Consider the following 17,237-nt stretch of genomic DNA (forward strand, 5'->3'; position numbering starts at 1 on the left):
AAGTTAAAAATGATGTTTCTGCAATACTGCATGCATCACTAAAAAGTAATAATTTCTCCCAACTGCTGATTTAAACCAGTGTGGGGTGATTATGACCCCTCTCTTTTGTTGTCTTTAGCAGACAGATAGAGGTTTGTGTATAAAGAAAGTGGTGACGACAGACAAGATACTCTGTTTATCCAAATACATACTTTTCACTTTTGCAGTGCTGCACAGTATAACTGCTTTTCAGCAACGAGAAGGTTCATGATGGTGCGTGACAACCAGTAAAGAAAATATATAAACAGCCTCGCTAAAAATACTGAAATTTAATCCAATATGAAGGGCCTAAAATGCATGTATTTTATACAAAAATGTTATACAACTAGATTAAATATGGTGTAATCAAGGACCCTGAATGCTGTTTCAGAATCCTTAGCTCTCTCAATAGCACTTAATAATTCTCTTTTCGTCCAATTTAGTTTCTATCAACCTCAGAATTCTATATTATCCTACGAGGGAAATGTTATTTTTTCCTGAAAATTGTTCTTATTTCAGACCGAACTCAAAATAAGTTAAAAGAAAATAACTTCTTAGTTTTATCCTGTAAAAAACTTGAATTCCAGATTGAGCTAGATTTTTTTTAATAAACCTCTTTTGCCATTTCTAGGGAAAATGTAATATAATCACATTTTCTGGTTTAAGAAATGTTGTTTGTAGCCATGACTCAAAACCGGCTGTAAGTTACTAATAGTCAGTTGACAAGCCCTTGGTCTTCAATATAATGAACATGTAATTCACCTTGATATTGTGAAAAAAACTCCTAAAGCATATTCTCCATGGGCCTGATCCTGCAGTCTTCATTCATGCAGTTTCAAGTCATGCCTCAGCAAGGACTGCAAGGTACAGCCTAATATATGCTGTAATTACTTTCCTTAAGAACTTGTATTACACTTGCCAATATGCATTTTCAGATTTATCTAAGCAAATATTTATGCAGCAACCATGAGAGCCCCAAAAGAAACATGTTGATTTATTGGAAGAAATATACGCCTTTTAAGTGGTATACTTGTAAACCCTTAATAAACCTTTTGTCATCCGTAACCTTCTCATTTCTCTCTCAAACTGGAGTAAATGAAGAGTAATCCAACTGTAGTTAACCTGGCTTCACACTGGTATAAATCCATTAAGTGGGAGGCAAATCAAGGCCTGTTTTTTTTTCCAAATACAACATGACTTTTGTGGCAACTGTTAATGTGGAAGAAAGGGGTTAGGGAGAGAGGATGCATGGTGCAAACCAGAACAAATTAAGGGCCTAAACCATATGCCTGTGCCGTTTACCATTAAAGTCAATGTAGATTTGTATGGTGCAGGTGCCTGCCCACGTAGGTTGCAGGATTGTGGCTTTGGTCTTGATGGATTATTTGATTTACTTGTGGGATTCTTTAAATATTATCAAACAAATTCATCTATGGTATAACTCCAATGCCTTTATTGGAGTTAGACGTGGGATGCACATAACCCCATGTTTCTCTTGTTAGACATTCTATTCTATCTGGAATAGAAAACTTTTAATCTTTTCATGGGTATGGGAAAGAGAAATGTGTGCTGTAACTTTAACATAGTTGATATTGAGGTGATAACCAATGAGCTTATTCAAAGTGCTAACATTTTTATGTATCTCTTTGTGCTCCCTTTTATTGATAATTTCTTTTCTTTTCTCTTTATTCAATCCTTTTCTTCACTAATTTCTAATATTAACATTACTCTGTTGTGCACATCCCAATGCTCCATAATGATGGATCCCACACAATGCCTTTTGTTGGGTTTTGACCATATGACTCACAGTGAATCTCCATTGGCGTAAGTAGATCCATATTTCCAACTAGCTGAACACAATGAAAGAAGTACAGTATATGTATGTTCTTTTAGAAAGGTTCACTTCTTTCATATATATGGATTTTAGAGGCATTTTATTGTATATGCGAAGTCATACAATACAAATCATATCTCTTTAAAACTGCCATTTAGACGGTCTCATAGTTATAATGTTTCACTGCTGAGCATGTGAAGTCCTGGTAATTTCACAGAAGGCTCTTAAATGAGATCTGTCAAATGCAGTTCAGAAGAAAGAATTTGTCATATTGGATCAGATCACTGGTCCAGCATGCTTCTCCTGTATGAGGCCAGTCCCTGATGCTTCACAGAAAGGAGAGACTGCCCCTTCCAGAAAATCCCAGATAAGATGAAAGAATTCCACTAAGTGCAGATGGAGATGAGAATTCAATGTATTTTCTAATGGGAGGGGAAAAGCGTGTACTTATTTAAATATTCCTTAGTGTTAGAGAATTCTGACACGGGCAGTCTGAGTAATGATAAAGGGTCCAAATGATGAACACTAGAATAAAGGAAAATATAGCTGTTTAACTGGAAAGGAAACAAAAGGAAATGAACATATCTAGATAAAAAGCCAGCAGTCAGCCCTTCTGTTGTTTTATGTAAGCTATAGCACCAGTGAAATCAGTGGAGCTATGCCAGTTGACATCAGCAGAAGCTTTGTTCCAATTTTTTTCCATTTTGTATATTAAATTTTAAATTTTAGAAATTAAATAGTTACTGACATTTATTTTTATGTATCAGGCAATTTTTTAGTGAACTGATACTTTTTGGAAATATGCCCATGAAATAATCCTCCTCTGTTACCTCAAGTAGAAAGCTAATCTGGATGCTACACTATATGAACTAGCATTGAAGCATTTCCTTCATCTTTGAAAAGTGATTTCTGAGGGCTTGTATACAAACACAGCAAAGTGCTGTATGGGGGTGTGACTTATAAAGCATCCTAACATGTTGTGCTCTAACTGCCCTGTAAAGACCCTGCTGGCATGCTCTAAAAGGTACCTAGTTTGTGTTAACTTAGTCCTCTTTCAATCCTATGTTAACACAAATTAGATACCTTTTAAGTTACATCTACACTACAAGCTAGACATGATTATTCCCCTGCTTTCGTGCACGTATGTGCACTAGCTCACGTTGGTTAGTGTAGCCATGGTAATAGGGGCAGCAGCAGCAGAATCACAGCTTAGCTGTGCCAAGTACAAACCCACCTGAAACCAGTGGGTACACCCCCCCTGAATTTCCGCAACACCCTCCCCCAGTTTTGTAAACTACTTACATGCAGTGTTAGAAATTTAGTGATTGTTTGGAAATTTGAATTGAAATTGAAACATTAATACACACTTTTAAAGCATATAAAGTGTATGATAAAATAAATGTATCTAAAAAAGCATAATAGATTGAAAAGTATGAACACAGATTAGCTTCCTTATACAGCTGATGTTTTTATGATGATGTCACAGTGCATTCATTTCAGTGATGTTGGCCAATTTAATAATTTCAGATTATGATTTGTAAGCAAATTCAAAATGAGCTCTCCCTGACAACTGGTGATGAGCTGGGGGGAAAGGCTGCAGGACCAGATTGTATTTACATTCACACCTACTATATCTAGGTATCCAGCAAACAGAGCCATGTTGCCCAAGTGATAGACTTTGGCTGGGGTTGGGTTACAAATCACTTGAATGTGGGGGGGAATGAAATGTTGTTATTCTTATTGTATGAGTAAAGGGCAGTGGAACTGTACTTAGCCTGTGCTGATTGAGAGCATCAAGAGAGAGGGTGGAGACAGGTGTTTTGCTTGATGGTCTGCCTGAGTCACAAGTACTGTTTGACCTGCCCCTCTCCACTGTTTAAAGACAGAGCTGATTAGGCTCCATAGATAGTCTTTTGTTTTGTTAAGTGACCACTACTGCTGAAATCACTGATAATCAGGTCTAAGAGCTTGTCTACATCACAAAGTTGCAGTGCTGGTGTGGGGGTTACAGCGCTGCAACTTAGGAGGTGTACACATCTGCAGGGCATCACCAACGCTGCAACTCCCTGTTTGCAGCGCTGGCCGTACTCCCGTTTTGTCTCGGGTGTAGAGGATCCAGCGCTGGTGATCCAGCGCTGGTAATCAAGTGTAGACACTTACCAGCGCTTTTCTTGACCTCCGTGGAATAAGCAGGTATCCCAGCATACCTGAGGAAGCCTCTGGTAATCAAGCAGGTCTCCTTCCCCGGTTTGCTCTGGCGTTCCCCGAGCAAGCAGGTCTCCTTCCCTGCGGTTTGCTCTCGCGTTCCCCAAATCCCCGAGCAAGCAGGTCTCCTTCCCTGCGGTTTGCAGGGGGGTTCGGGGCACGCGAGAGCAAACCGCGGCGAAGCTGGTCTCCTTCCCCGGTTTGCTCTCGCGTTCCCTGAACCCCCGTGCAAGCAGGTCTCCTTCCCTGCGGTTTGCTCTCGCGTTCCCCGAATCCCCGAGCAAGCAGGTCTCCTTCCCTGCGGTTTGCAGGGGGGTTCGGGGAACGCGAGAGCAAACCGCGGCGAAGCTGGTCTCCTTCCCCGGTTTGCTCTCGCGTTCCCCGAACCCCCCTTGAAGCCGCCCAACAGCGCTGCAGTGTGGCCACATCTAACACCACTTGCAGCGCTGGTTGCTGTAAGTGTGGCCACTCTGCAGCGCTGGCCCTATACAGCTGTACTAATACAGCTGTAACAACCAGCGCTGCAAAATTGTAGATGTAGACATACCCTCTGTGCTTAGATCTGCTGTGGGAGAGTGTTTCTATGGAAGAGATGGCCCAGTCTGCACTAGCAGCAAGGTTCCCCCACTGAGAGCTCAGCTGAGAGCTGGGTGGAACCTCAAGAGACAGTGGCAGGTGGCAGCAGAAGGTGATGGCACCAGGCCATGGCAACAGAGCAAAGGAGTGAATGGTGGCACAATGAACAACAGTGGCCAGAGCGAACAGTGAGCAGCTGGAGAAATGACCAAGGTGCCTTCTTGTCCCCCACCTGGGAGGTGAACTCATGTGAAATCACCTCTGAACTCTGAGTCTCAGCTGACCAAGGACATCACCGGTGAGTGTAAACAAGGCTGTTAAGAATGCTGGAGACACAACACAGTTCATGCGAACAAACATGGCTGCAGCATCGTACTTTCTATTTAAGCAAGAGATACCACACACTACAAACTAGAGGCTAATGTTAAGTGCATTGTCACTTGTTCATCCTGAAGTTGAACACTGATTCCGAACAAGACCAGCAAATGCTCACTATCTTTCTGCAAGAAACTCAACTGACTGGCTAGAAGCATGTTGTACAACAGTGAAAGACTCAACAGTTGAAAAAGTGAAGAACTCTCTCACCACATTCAAAACATTTGCATATATGGCTGATGAATGCACCTTAATTGATTAGTCTCATTATAGCTGGTATGGCAACATCCATTTTTTCATGTTTTCTGTGTATATATATCTTCCTACTGTATTTTCCACTGCATGCATCTGACAAAGTGGGTTTTAGCCCACGGAAGCTTATGCCCAAATACATTTGGTAGTCATTAAGGTTCCACAAGTACTCCTCGTTCTTTTTGGAAAATATAAAAGATACTCTGGGACTGCAGTTCAAATTAGTCCAACCTGGGAAAACCCGCCAGCTTTCTCATGAGCGATCCTTGGCTGTTGTCTTAAGCCGTTGCCTTAACGGTTATTACTGGCTTTGGAAAGTATCTACCAAGATGGGATGGATCTAAGTAGTGAGGCTGCTGGATTACTTTTGCTACTACATTCAGAAAAGACGATTGCCATTCTCTCTCTTGTAAGTCTACTGTTGAAACCACTTGGGTAATTAAACAATGCCATCCAGGCATCTGCTACAACAATAGTAGATCTTTATCCAGCAAGAGAAGCTACATTTGGATCAATCAGAGAGCTGTCCATTGAAAAAGTACTGGAAGAAGCAAAGACTTCAATCCAGAAGTTGACCAATGAAGGCATTTATATTGAATACTTAAGTGAAGAGGACAAGAAATGTTTATTAAGACAACTGAAAAAATACACAGACTTGATTCTTAAAAATCTACAACAGTGACTTCTAGATTCTATTCAACCTCTACACAGCTTTTACAGATCTCTGTGCTATAAAACACTGACAGTTGAGTGGAGTGAGGCATTACCAGCAATGGGCTGCCACGTGCTCAGGACAGAATAGAGAATTTGAACACAGAGTAGAATATCATACAATGAATGAATGAAGATTTGACTTCAACTTCTTTTTTATCATCACTAGTGGCTAGACCTGATCTTTGTGCTATGTTTCCTGGGATGAAAGAAGTAGGTGTACATCTCTTGCTACTCCAAGTCACAACAGCTACAATTGAGCATTCTTTTTCATCATTAAATAGAATTTTGTGTTCCGAAAGAAGTCGCCTTCTGCCTGGTCATGTAAATGAACTAGTGAGCATATCAGTTGAAGGAATGGAAGTACCAGACACACAAGAAGCCACCAAAGATGAAAGCATTGCATTCAAGAAGTTCATTAACAAAGTTGTGCAAAATTATAACCAAAAAACAAGAAGATGTAATGCTTCATAGAAGGCGTGAGTAGCTAACTTTAATTTGTGTGATGATTTTAAAACATGAGTTAAATCTAATAAAATGGTCATGAAACATTTTTCAGTCTTTACTGTGGTGCCATACAGCCCACCTTTACCGTCCCGGTCTCACCTTTCATCGGCCCCGACCCACCCTGTATATTCAAACCCCCCTCCTAATTTCAATTCCTAGGGAAAACACTGAGTGGGTACATACTCTGTGTGGCTAAGCCATGCCTCAGCTGCCATTACCTGCACTACCACAGCTACACTGCTGTTTATACTTGTGCTAGCTCTCTGACACAGAGTGCAAGTATGTGTATACAATGTATTGTATTGTATTTTAGACATATCATATTGTAGATGTAGCCTTAGGGTATGTCTGTGCTGCAGTTAGACACCTGTGGCTGGCCCGTACCAGCCGACTCAGGCTAAGGTAAGGGGCTGTTTAATTGTGGTGTAGATGTTTGGCTGCAGCCCGAGCTCTGGGACCCTTCCACCATGATGATCCTAGATCTCTGGCTCCAACCTGAGCCCAAATGTCTACACTGCAATTAAACAGCCCTGTGAGCCCAAGTCAGCTGGCACAGGCCAGCTGTGGGTTTTTAATTGCAGTGTAGACATACCGTTAGAGCACTCCAGCAAGGTCTACTCAGGGCAGTTAGGTGCTTTACGAACTAAACCTCTGTAGAGTACTTTGCCACGCTGTGTAGACAAGCCTTCAGTCCAATCTTAATCTGGATCAGAGTAGTGCTTCTATCCTATGAGTTCTCAGACTCAGCTCTTTAAATATGCTTTGCTCAGTGCTACAGCCTGTTGGCACAGCTTACTTTTTGTGAACTTCCTAACTTCTTACTTAGTGAATGTTAGATTCTCCTCAGTAGATTACATGCAATGCTTTAAATTTGGGCATTAAAGCAAACCATCTACTCTTCTCTCTGATCAGATCGTCTCAAACGTAAAGGCCTGGCCAGTGACTGGATTATATTTATTTGATCATGTCATTGGTTTGATCCTTCAGAGTGCTGCTTGTGCCTTCTGTGATATGCTGACTATTCTGAACTCTAGCTTACTACAGTGGAGTTGAGGCTATTCATCACCTTGCTTGTTCAAGCCTGAAATAAGCATTTTGCTGCTAAATATGAAAATAACTGTATAAGTAGTATTCTTACAGTTAGCCAAATTCTCCTTTAGTCTTCCTTTAGATTCAGTTCTCTGCAGAGAATTTGACCCCATGTATGTAAAAGAGTAAGAAGATGCAGACTTCTCAAGAGTGTAGGTTCAGCTTGAGAAATAATGCAATAGGCGATTTCTGCTATGTGAAGTCCTTGAAGCACTGTGTACACTTGTGTAGCAATGAATAATAATAAAAATATAAACTCAGTGTCTGGGGCCAATTTCTGATATAATCATTTCAGGCAATGGTGTTAAAACTGGGGTAAGTAAGATCAGCATCAGGCCCATGTTGTTTAATGTAAGAAAATCATTCAAACATACCGAATCAATTTATTTATACTGGAATTATTCAAACCCTCCTGCCAGGATATCAAGGTAGCAGAGTGAGAATGCCCTGTCTGTGTGCCCTTTTTCCATCATTCCCGTCATTGTATTATAACTCATAATATACCAAGAACCAAGAGTTGGTGCCCATAAGATCACATACTCATGTGTTTCATGTACATTTCAGTCAAACCTCTTTTACAAGTCATTAAAGTTTTTTGTCCAAATTCACTCCAGATGTAAGCAGACGTAATTTCAGTGACTTCATCAGAGTTGCACCCAGCTAAGACTGGCACTTGAAATTAACCTTTTGAGTGTGTAAACTGAATTAAGCAACAATAACAGATGCTAGATTTTCTTTATAATGAACAAAAATGGATGGCTATTTTACAATTCCTTATAAGTCTTTGATAAGTTCTGTAATTGCTTTTGTTACTAATTGGAATCAAAATGCCATCCATTCAATATTTATATAGATCAAATACCCTCCTTCATAGAAATTCAACTGTATTTTTACATCAAGGACCAAATCCTGAAGCCCTTACTTAGCTTTTACTCAACATTTTGTTGCTTGAGTAAGAACTGACTTCAGTATATAGTCCACTTGTTGAGCCATAGCTTATAATTAATAGAAAGTCACAGACACTTTACTCCTTATTCAAAGAGGTTTGATTGCCTATAGATCTTATTTTGGTGCAAATTAATTTTGCTGTGAATGCATGACCCACCTAATGATGTGAACAAAGGTATAATATTCTATTCAATCATAGTAAAATGCCCTAAATTATTTTGGCAGATTATTTTGTGTGCACACACACGCTTGGAAAACAACTTTCAAATGAAGAAAGGGCATAGTAGTAACTGATAAGTCTTTTTATTTATTTATTTATTTATTTCCATTATCAAGTCTTCTGAAAGAATCAGGTGCCCCATCTAAGCTTTTGGAAAGACCGTAACCAGCCACAGTGTTGCTGTGGATTATACACTGCCATTTCTGCTAGCTCATATATCCCAATAGTTACTTGTGGTATAATTATGATTCAAGCAAAGATAAAGGTCTGGTGCATTAAAGTCATAATTGGAAATGTTCCAATATGTTTTGCTCAACTAGATAACCTAGTTTGACTTAGAGTGAGGCACTTCATTCAGTGAGGGAAAGTTAATTCACCAGAATCCATTTCCTGTCTTTATTGTCTGCCATAAAGATATTAATATACCCTGATACATATTGCTATTCTGAAATGTCAGACCCAATCTGTACAGCTGCACAGCCACATCTGAGCTATTGGGCATTTTTATATTTATAGTTTTAATCTTTTTTTTTTTTTGTAAATCCATAATACTAGAGCAAAGCAGTGTAAGTAGGGAATTTAGCAAAATGAACCTGGCTATCTGTCCATGACCCAAATGCTAGTACTGCCACAGTAACACACAGCTGATAGTTGAAGTCAGCAGTACCATCCATGAACTGGGTTTTATTATCCAGTATCCATCATTCTGCAGCTGTGAAATTTGCCATCAAACAGAGCAGTGTTTTAAGCTCCGGCAGGATCAAAATGTTAGTCTGGGGATATAAAGTTAATAATTTGTTAGCCCATAATAGGCAGCCAGTCATCCATTACAGTAAAAAAGCAAAAGATGCTGCTTACTCAGTAGAAAAATGAACATATAAAGTGTAGTTGGAAACATGAAAATGTTACCACCTAATGGGAAACCTTTACTAAATCATTTGCTGTGAGGGATACGATGTTATTTATATTTTTTATTTTCATATTTCTCTTGGAGAGTAGTCTGAGGGGTGAGACATGGCAATTGAATGACTATAATGTAGGCTTCATTTCTTTCCTTTCTATTCACATTACAAAATTTCTTTATTAGCCCTTATACTAAGGCTGTTTCTGATATAAGTTTGATTCACTAGTGGCTCAGTGGAAGGTGTAAATTATACCTCCCTGCTTTAGAAAGGCCTACTGTTCCACATGGAAAATTCAGTTAAAGGAGGCTGATACTGTCCCTCCCTTATCTTCTCTCAGGGTCTCCAGAGGGGTGGGGATGGGGGAAGGATGCAGCTTTAGTTTACAGCTGGAGCAACACAGGAACTCTGCTGGTGGAGACTACAGAGGGGATGCTCAGAATCAGTGCTACCTTTGCAAGATGAGCTAGTCCCCCATTGCTCCCACACCTGTCAGCACTTAGATACCATGGTGATGGGTACTGTAGAAAGACATAAGGTAGACACCGAAAGTGAGGTTATAGCTTATTTCTGTTCTTGCACTCTTCCAACTGGGCAGATGTTCCATCTGAGCTCTGGGCACTGTGGCAGGGTTTACCCTGGTAGAAGCCATTTTATGGGCATAATCTAATTCATGGTCTAACAGTGAAAAATTAGTCCATTATGTTAAAAATGTTCCCCTTTTGTGTAAGAAGTGCAAAAGAATAGGAAATGTAAGCTTAGTGTACTGCTTCCTAGCATTCTGTCGGATCCTCAGGAAAGGTGGAAGGTAGCATATCCTGGGGGTGGGGGAGGAACAGCTACAAACACCTCCTTTAGAGATGGGTCCATAGGGGGCATATACACTATAGTGCTCTTTCAAACTGGCTTATATAGGAAATAGGGATCCATGGCATATTTAAATACAGTGTTTCCAAGTCCCTTGTCAGAGTGATTAAGCACTGGAATAAATTGCCTAGGGAGGTTGTGGAATCTCTATCACTGGAGATTTTTAAGAGCAGATTAGACAAACACCTCTCAGGGATGGTCTAGATAATACTTATTCCTGCCACAAGTGCAGGGGACTGGACTAGATAACCTCTCGAGGTCCCTTCCAGTCCTACGATTCTGTGATTCTATTCTAACAGGAAACACACACATCCCCATGCTATTTGCAGATACAAATCCATTAATATGGTTTATATTATGCTATGCTGAGAGTGCTAGTAATTGGCAATGCTTTCTTCTGTGGCAAATTATATTATTGTCTGCACAGTGTCATACCAATTACTTTGGCTTTTCCCTGACTCCTCTCACATTGTCAACCCACACCCCCATTTTTGCTTTTTGTGGGTCTTCTCTAGAGAATTGTATCTTGCCAAGTAGGAAGTTTGGGCAACTGCCTGGGCTTTAGAGGAAGGTTTTATAACGGGTGGCTGCTCTGATTCCTTGCTCTTTATAGCAGGGAGCTCATTGGACAATATAGCCCTTAATTTTTAAAATAGCTATTTCTCAATTTTCATGACATCAAGCATGCCACTTTCAAAGCTCTGTAAGGCATGGATCATACAGTTACAATGTAAATCACTCACTTCAGAAATAATCTTGTATTTAGAGGAGTCCTGGAGCCAAGGCATGACATGACTGCACATATCACCATCAGTGTATGTATCTGCAGCTCTATTAATGTTAAATTTAACTGCACACTATGCAAAAGTTATTTTGATGAGAAAAAACTATTAAATGACCATGTCTACTTCCAACTTGCATCATAAATCAAATTAGAAGTTAACTCAGTTGGTGCCTTAGGGTGTCTCATGAACTTTTGTAGTTTGAGCTCTAGGTATGCAAAATGGAAAGGTTCTTCCTAAACAGTCTGTGCAAGGTCATCAGAGGGATCATAAACATTAGGTATAGTTTAATAATGAAGGTATGAAATAACCAGAGAAGTGTCTGAGCCTTGAGTTGGAATCCAGATTTTTTAATGTTCGGAAGTGTTGGAGTCAGTGTTTTGGTACCAGCCTCCCTCTGGAAAGAATTAAAACATCTGTACTAAATTAACTTTTTACAATCAAAATATTTTTTCTCCCTTTTCAGTGTAACTGTAAAATGGTTCAGTTCCACAACTGCAATAATATACTCTAGGGTCAGTTAATTAGTTCCACAACATGAGGCGCTAACTATGCACAATTATAGGGGTAACAATACTCAATTAGTCCCATAATCTTGACTTGCTGACCATCCTTTATTGCTTTATATTGATTTATTACTACCACAATCTTGTGGCTGTGTTGGCTTAGGGGTCATGGACAAACTGGCAAACATATTGGTTTGAATAATAATAATATGGAATGTTAAAGACAAAGTGAACTGAAATGTTCTCGATTCACATGTTTTTGATCTACTGTAATTTGTTTATTTCTTAGGCAAATGGGTATTTTCAAAAACAATATTTTTGGTTTTGTTGGTTGTTTTGGAGTAGAAACTGCAACTTGAGGTGGGATGGGGGGGTCAACCCCAGCATGTGCTGTTTTATAATGTGCCCCTTTCTGCATTACAGTAGCCTTCCTGTTAAAGATCCTCACATAGATAGTGCCTCTCCAGTGTATCAGGCTGTGCTTAAAACGCAGAACAAGTCTGAGGATGAGCTTGATGACTGGACTCGCCGTTCTGCCAATCTGCAGTCCAAGTCTTTCCGCATCCTCGCCCAGATGACGGGAACAGAGTACAGTAAGTCAAGCAGTGAAGCCCCAAATTTGTTTTTAGATTAATTGTATTTTTCTTTCCTCTTTTATACACTAGCTGTTGAGTCTCAAAGATGACTCACTTCCTTCAGTAAATCTCCCCAGTGTGGGCTAAACTCACAAAGTTCTGAATCTAGTTAATCAACCACGAGTACTATTCTTCTTTTATTGTGATGAGTGCTAATAATAATCATTAACTAAACAAGATCCTAGAGTATCTTGGGCCACTGTAGGTTCCCCCCACCCCAACAATCTAATGCAGGGGTTCTCAAACTTCATTGCACCATGACCCCCTTCTGACAACAAAAATTACTGCGTGACTCCAGGAGGGGGTCCAAAGCCTCAGCCATACACCCCCAAGTCCTGCTGCCTGGGGGAGGGGTGGGCAAAGTCCAAGCCCCCTGGCAGGGGGATCCAAAGCCAAAGCCCAAAGGATTCAGTTCCAGGCAGAGGACTATAGCCTCTGCCCCGCCACCCAGGGCTGAAGCCCTCAGGCTTCCACTTTGGCCCCAGGTGGTGGGGATTGGGCTTTGGCCCTGGGCCTCAGGAAGTCTAACGCCAGCCCCAGCAACCCCATTAAAATAGGGTCCCAACCCACAGTTTGAGAACCGCCGATCTAATGTAATTGGTATAATCAAGTAGGAATTCTCACTTCTCAGGGGGCTAGGTTTACAAAACTGCTAATTCATATGAAAGCAGTGATCATCTTAGCATCGGTTGTAATATAATTTTATGCAATGGGCACCCTGAAATCAGAAAATGGAACCTCATTTGTACCATACCTATGATTTTCTAGCAGCCATGTTACCTAGACACTAGACCCTTACCCAAGTCCACAGATGACACAGGAGGTAGAGGTTCTGTGTTTATTGCCCATGCAATTCTTTTTCTGACCATCAGGCACCAACTTCACATCTTATTCCTAATCTAGATAGCAGGGAGTTTGGGGTACTTCATCATGACTACCCTCATTCTATCATTGGGAGGCAGGCACCATTTACCCAATATTTCCCCCGCATGCCCTCTACATGTGAAGCTGCCACTTTTCCAGGCTCTTCCCAAGGAGCAGAAACCCTGGTCTGGGTCCTTGTGCATAACCAAGACAAACTATGAATCAGCTGCTGGTAGATGGCTGAGAAAGTAGTACAGCTGCAACCTCTTATCACTGTCCCACTTTCTAACCCTATAAATTCCACTGAAGCCAGAGTTGCTCCTGCTCACTTTATATCTCTGTATGATCTAATGGTGGAAAGCTGCCATGTTTATTCCCTTAGATTGTATTTTCTTTTATGCTTTTCTGGTAACCTAGAGTCGGATTGTGGGCCTCATCTAGTAGGTTTTTTTAATGGAATCATTTTCACTTCTGCAGTGCAAGACCCGGATGAAGAAGCCCTGAGGAGATCAAGGTAGGCAACTACCAGCAGGCATTATGGACTTCTCCTTACTGATAACCAATACCTAATGCGCTAAAATGGCATTAATATGAAAATACAAAACTAGATTTTTTTCTTAAATATTCTAACACATTTACTCAACAATCACTAAAATGAAAATGCTGTTGGCTTAGAAATCTGCAAGAAGTGCTTGATTGAAAAGGTAACAATGTGATAGTTAGGTGTAATACAGTAAAAAATCCTGGAATGAGTACTCAATCTTGCAAGCTCTTTGCACATGGAATTCCCATTGACTTCAGAGGGAGTGCTGTTTGCGCTGGGCTCATAGGATCAGGCCCTATGTGACTGCATTTAATTCTGTAACTGGATGAAAATATATGATGTGGTGGTAGTGTTGAAATTTAATGAGCAATTTATTTGGATGATCCTGTGATTGGCACCTGATTCAGCTGACATGATATAGTAATGTAGTTGTTTCCAATTATAGACATGGAATAATCATCACCTGAATATATTTTACATGAAACAGAAAAATATAATTTTTTTTAGATAATACACAGTATGAGGATACAGGACTGCTTTTGCTACTGGAGAAGAGTACATATCCATTTTCAAATGTTCTGCTAGTAAGGATTTTACACATTCCTAGGCTCATAAACTGTAAGGCTATTATAGAACAGTTATAATCATCTAGTCTGACTTCTGCATAACACAAGCCATAGATTTTACCCAGAGATTTCTACATCTAGTTCAGCAACTTGTGATTGAACTAGAGTGTATGGAGTCCTAGCCTGACGTATTCTATTTACATATTCCACATCCCTATCTTGCCAAAAATATTTTAAACAGCTTGTTTAGTTTGTGATCTGTCTGGTATTTTGCCGACTCAGTGTTTAAACTGTGTTATTACGAAAGATTTTGGACTTTTGATCTTTCTGCACCTAGTAATGTAGGGTTGCAAATAATGAGTTGATGAGCAAAACAGATATCTTTTTACTTACAATAGGAAAATACAAATCCAAGGGATATATTTTCAACTGGATGTATTTCCCATCCAGGTTCCACAACTTCATTGAAAGTTGCATAGCTAGATACCCCCATATCAGTTTGAGACTGTGCCAGCCTTGCACTAAAGTCTGTCCTCAAATGTGCAGACACAATTCCTGTTGATCTCATTATAAGTCTCGATTGAGCAAGTGTGTACTGAAGTCCTGTTAACTTCAGTGGAACTTAAAACAAATCCTGCAGTATCCAAACAAACACTGTGTGCAGGAAGTACCTTCACTAGAACTACATTCTGGCTCCCATGCATCAGTTTGTGGGAAGAATGTAGACCTTCATGAGCTTTAGCTGTGGTCCATAAATAGAAGGTGCATATAGAAAGGCTTGGGTATTGAAAAAAACACTTGGAATTGGATAGATTTTTAAATGAATAATTGGTTAATAACACATAAGTCTCTGCATCAGGAATCGGTAATCTTTGGCCCACGGCCCCCCTGGCGGGCTGGGCCAGTTTGTTTACCTGCCGCATCTGCAGTTTCAGCTGATCGTGGCTCCCATTGGGCGCAGTTCGCTGTTCCAGGCCAATGGGGGCGGCGAGATGCGGCGGCCAGCACATCCCTCGGCCCACACTGCTTCCCACAACCCCATTGGCCCATTATTTTATGTATTTTAAAGTACTTGATATTTCCTTTGTGTATTTTATGTTGTCAGCATTGTGCACCTCTGATGTATCATTTTCCATTATCTTTTTTAATAAGGAAATGTTAATGACACTGAATATGAGTCACTGGGGAATGTTATCCAAAGACTCTTGAAGGTGCTCATGTGCTTCTAACCAATGCTGAAGGGAATGTAATTTGGACAGTTACGCACACATTCTTCCTATCTCCCCCCGTCCCCATGCTTCTCTCTGCTTCTGTATGCAGAGAACAACCTGTGTCCATATATCTAGTTTTGGAAGCCCTGGAAGGAGGGAGTGACATATTTACAGTATGCTCCCCTCTTCTTCTGCCCTCTTACCCAATACAGCAGAAACTCCTCTACAGGGTCCTAGTTACAAAAGGTCAGAGGTATAAACGAATGCGCATTATGCTAAGCTTCACCCCCAGGCTCCCAGCAGCATAAATTACTGTAGACAGAGCCTGCAGCATTGTACGTTGTTACTCTTTCATGGTTTGAAATCCACAGTGGGGGTTTCTGGGGCAGCCAAAGGCAAAGGGATCCCCTGGAAGTACAAATACTGCAGAAGTCTTTGCAGTTCTTTAGCGATCCATTGGTTTGAGCTCTATATCATATTGTCAGATGCCATCCCTGATGGAAAAGTTTCATGTACAGACATGTTAAACTGTCAGAATTCTCATGTAATGGAGAATTTTGCTTGAAAGTCATGCTTGCCAAGAGTGCTCTCTTCTCTCTCTTGCTTTTCCTCTGTTCTCTGTGTATCGGCTTTGTTCAGTGTGAACAATAATAAGGGTTGAGTCAAACTTAGTGGCAGCTCCATGTCTACTTTTTCTTTTAGACATTTTCAAAGAAGGAAAACACACGTAACTTTTCTGTTTTTTTAATGCAAGTGTTCACCCCTAGACTTGGTGCCTATTGTCACAGATACTGGCATGTGCTCTGAACAGAGCCCATAATGTGCAGGAATTTTCAGATGGCAAAATGCCCGTTTCTCTTCATATTAATGAGTGTTTTTTATGACTCTTTTGTTCAAGTTATACTGGCAGCCACACAGGCACATGTGGCAGTGAATGAAAGGCACTTTGAGGTACTTTTGATGTAAGATTGCCATTTGTTATGAAACTTTTCCTTTGCATTGGGATTGTTATGAATGTTTTGTTGAAAATTTGATAAGTAATTTGTCTATCACCAGTAAAACAGACATCTCTTGAATTAATACCCTTCCGTACGTGGAGATAGAGGGATATAACTTCAAAACATTGAGGGATTTCTTAAACTTCATGATTCCTATTAAATCCAGTTGAAGCTGCACAGCACCCTGCACATTGCTTTGAAAAAATACCTCTCAAAGTTGCAGCATCACAGCTAGGAGTATTCTGAATCCTTTTATTTTTATAAGCATAAAGTGGCATTTGAGAAATCATATATTAACAGAGTCCCTTAGAAGTGTTATTTGTATCATATTATGCTGTTAGAAACTGAAGAATTAAAAAAGTTAAAGTACTTGTCACTATTTACTCTGTTTGGGTTTTTGTTTGTTTGTTTTTTGTTTTGGGGTTGTTGTTTTTTTTGTGTTTTGTAAAGCTTGGAGAATGAAACTAGCCTGGTCTGTTTATTTTCTTTTTCTCTAATCAGTTTCACTCTCTGACTCTCCTGCATTAATACAATGGTTTTGTGTTTGGATACCAGCCATTCAGGAGAAATGAACTTGTCTGCTTTGAAACAAACACATGCACAAATCATGTGAACATTTTAATTTCC

At 40.2% G+C, this 17,237-nt stretch overlaps 1 protein-coding gene across 11 annotated transcripts in view; it reads left to right on the top strand.

Moving 5' to 3' along the window:
• The window catches only part of LDB3 (LIM domain binding 3), a 255,403-nt gene that overhangs the window by 170,727 nt on the left and 67,439 nt on the right, over positions 1–17,237 (top strand). For 8 of the 11 annotated variants that reach the window (XM_030569175.1, XM_030569173.1, XM_030569174.1 and 5 more), the window contains 3 exons: positions 1,828–1,842; positions 12,216–12,385; positions 13,769–13,805. In XM_030569175.1, the coding sequence (XP_030425035.1) occupies positions 1,828–1,842; positions 12,216–12,385; positions 13,769–13,805 (222 nt within the window). The remainder of the gene's footprint in view (positions 1–1,827; positions 1,843–12,215; positions 12,386–13,768; positions 13,806–17,237) is intronic. The other 3 variants (XM_030569176.1, XM_030569178.1, XM_030569184.1) reach the window with 1 other exon arrangement.

The sequence above is a fragment of the Gopherus evgoodei genome, chromosome 7 (assembly GCF_007399415.2).
Source record: "Gopherus evgoodei ecotype Sinaloan lineage chromosome 7, rGopEvg1_v1.p, whole genome shotgun sequence".
Lineage (NCBI taxonomy): Eukaryota > Metazoa > Chordata > Testudines > Testudinidae > Gopherus > Gopherus evgoodei.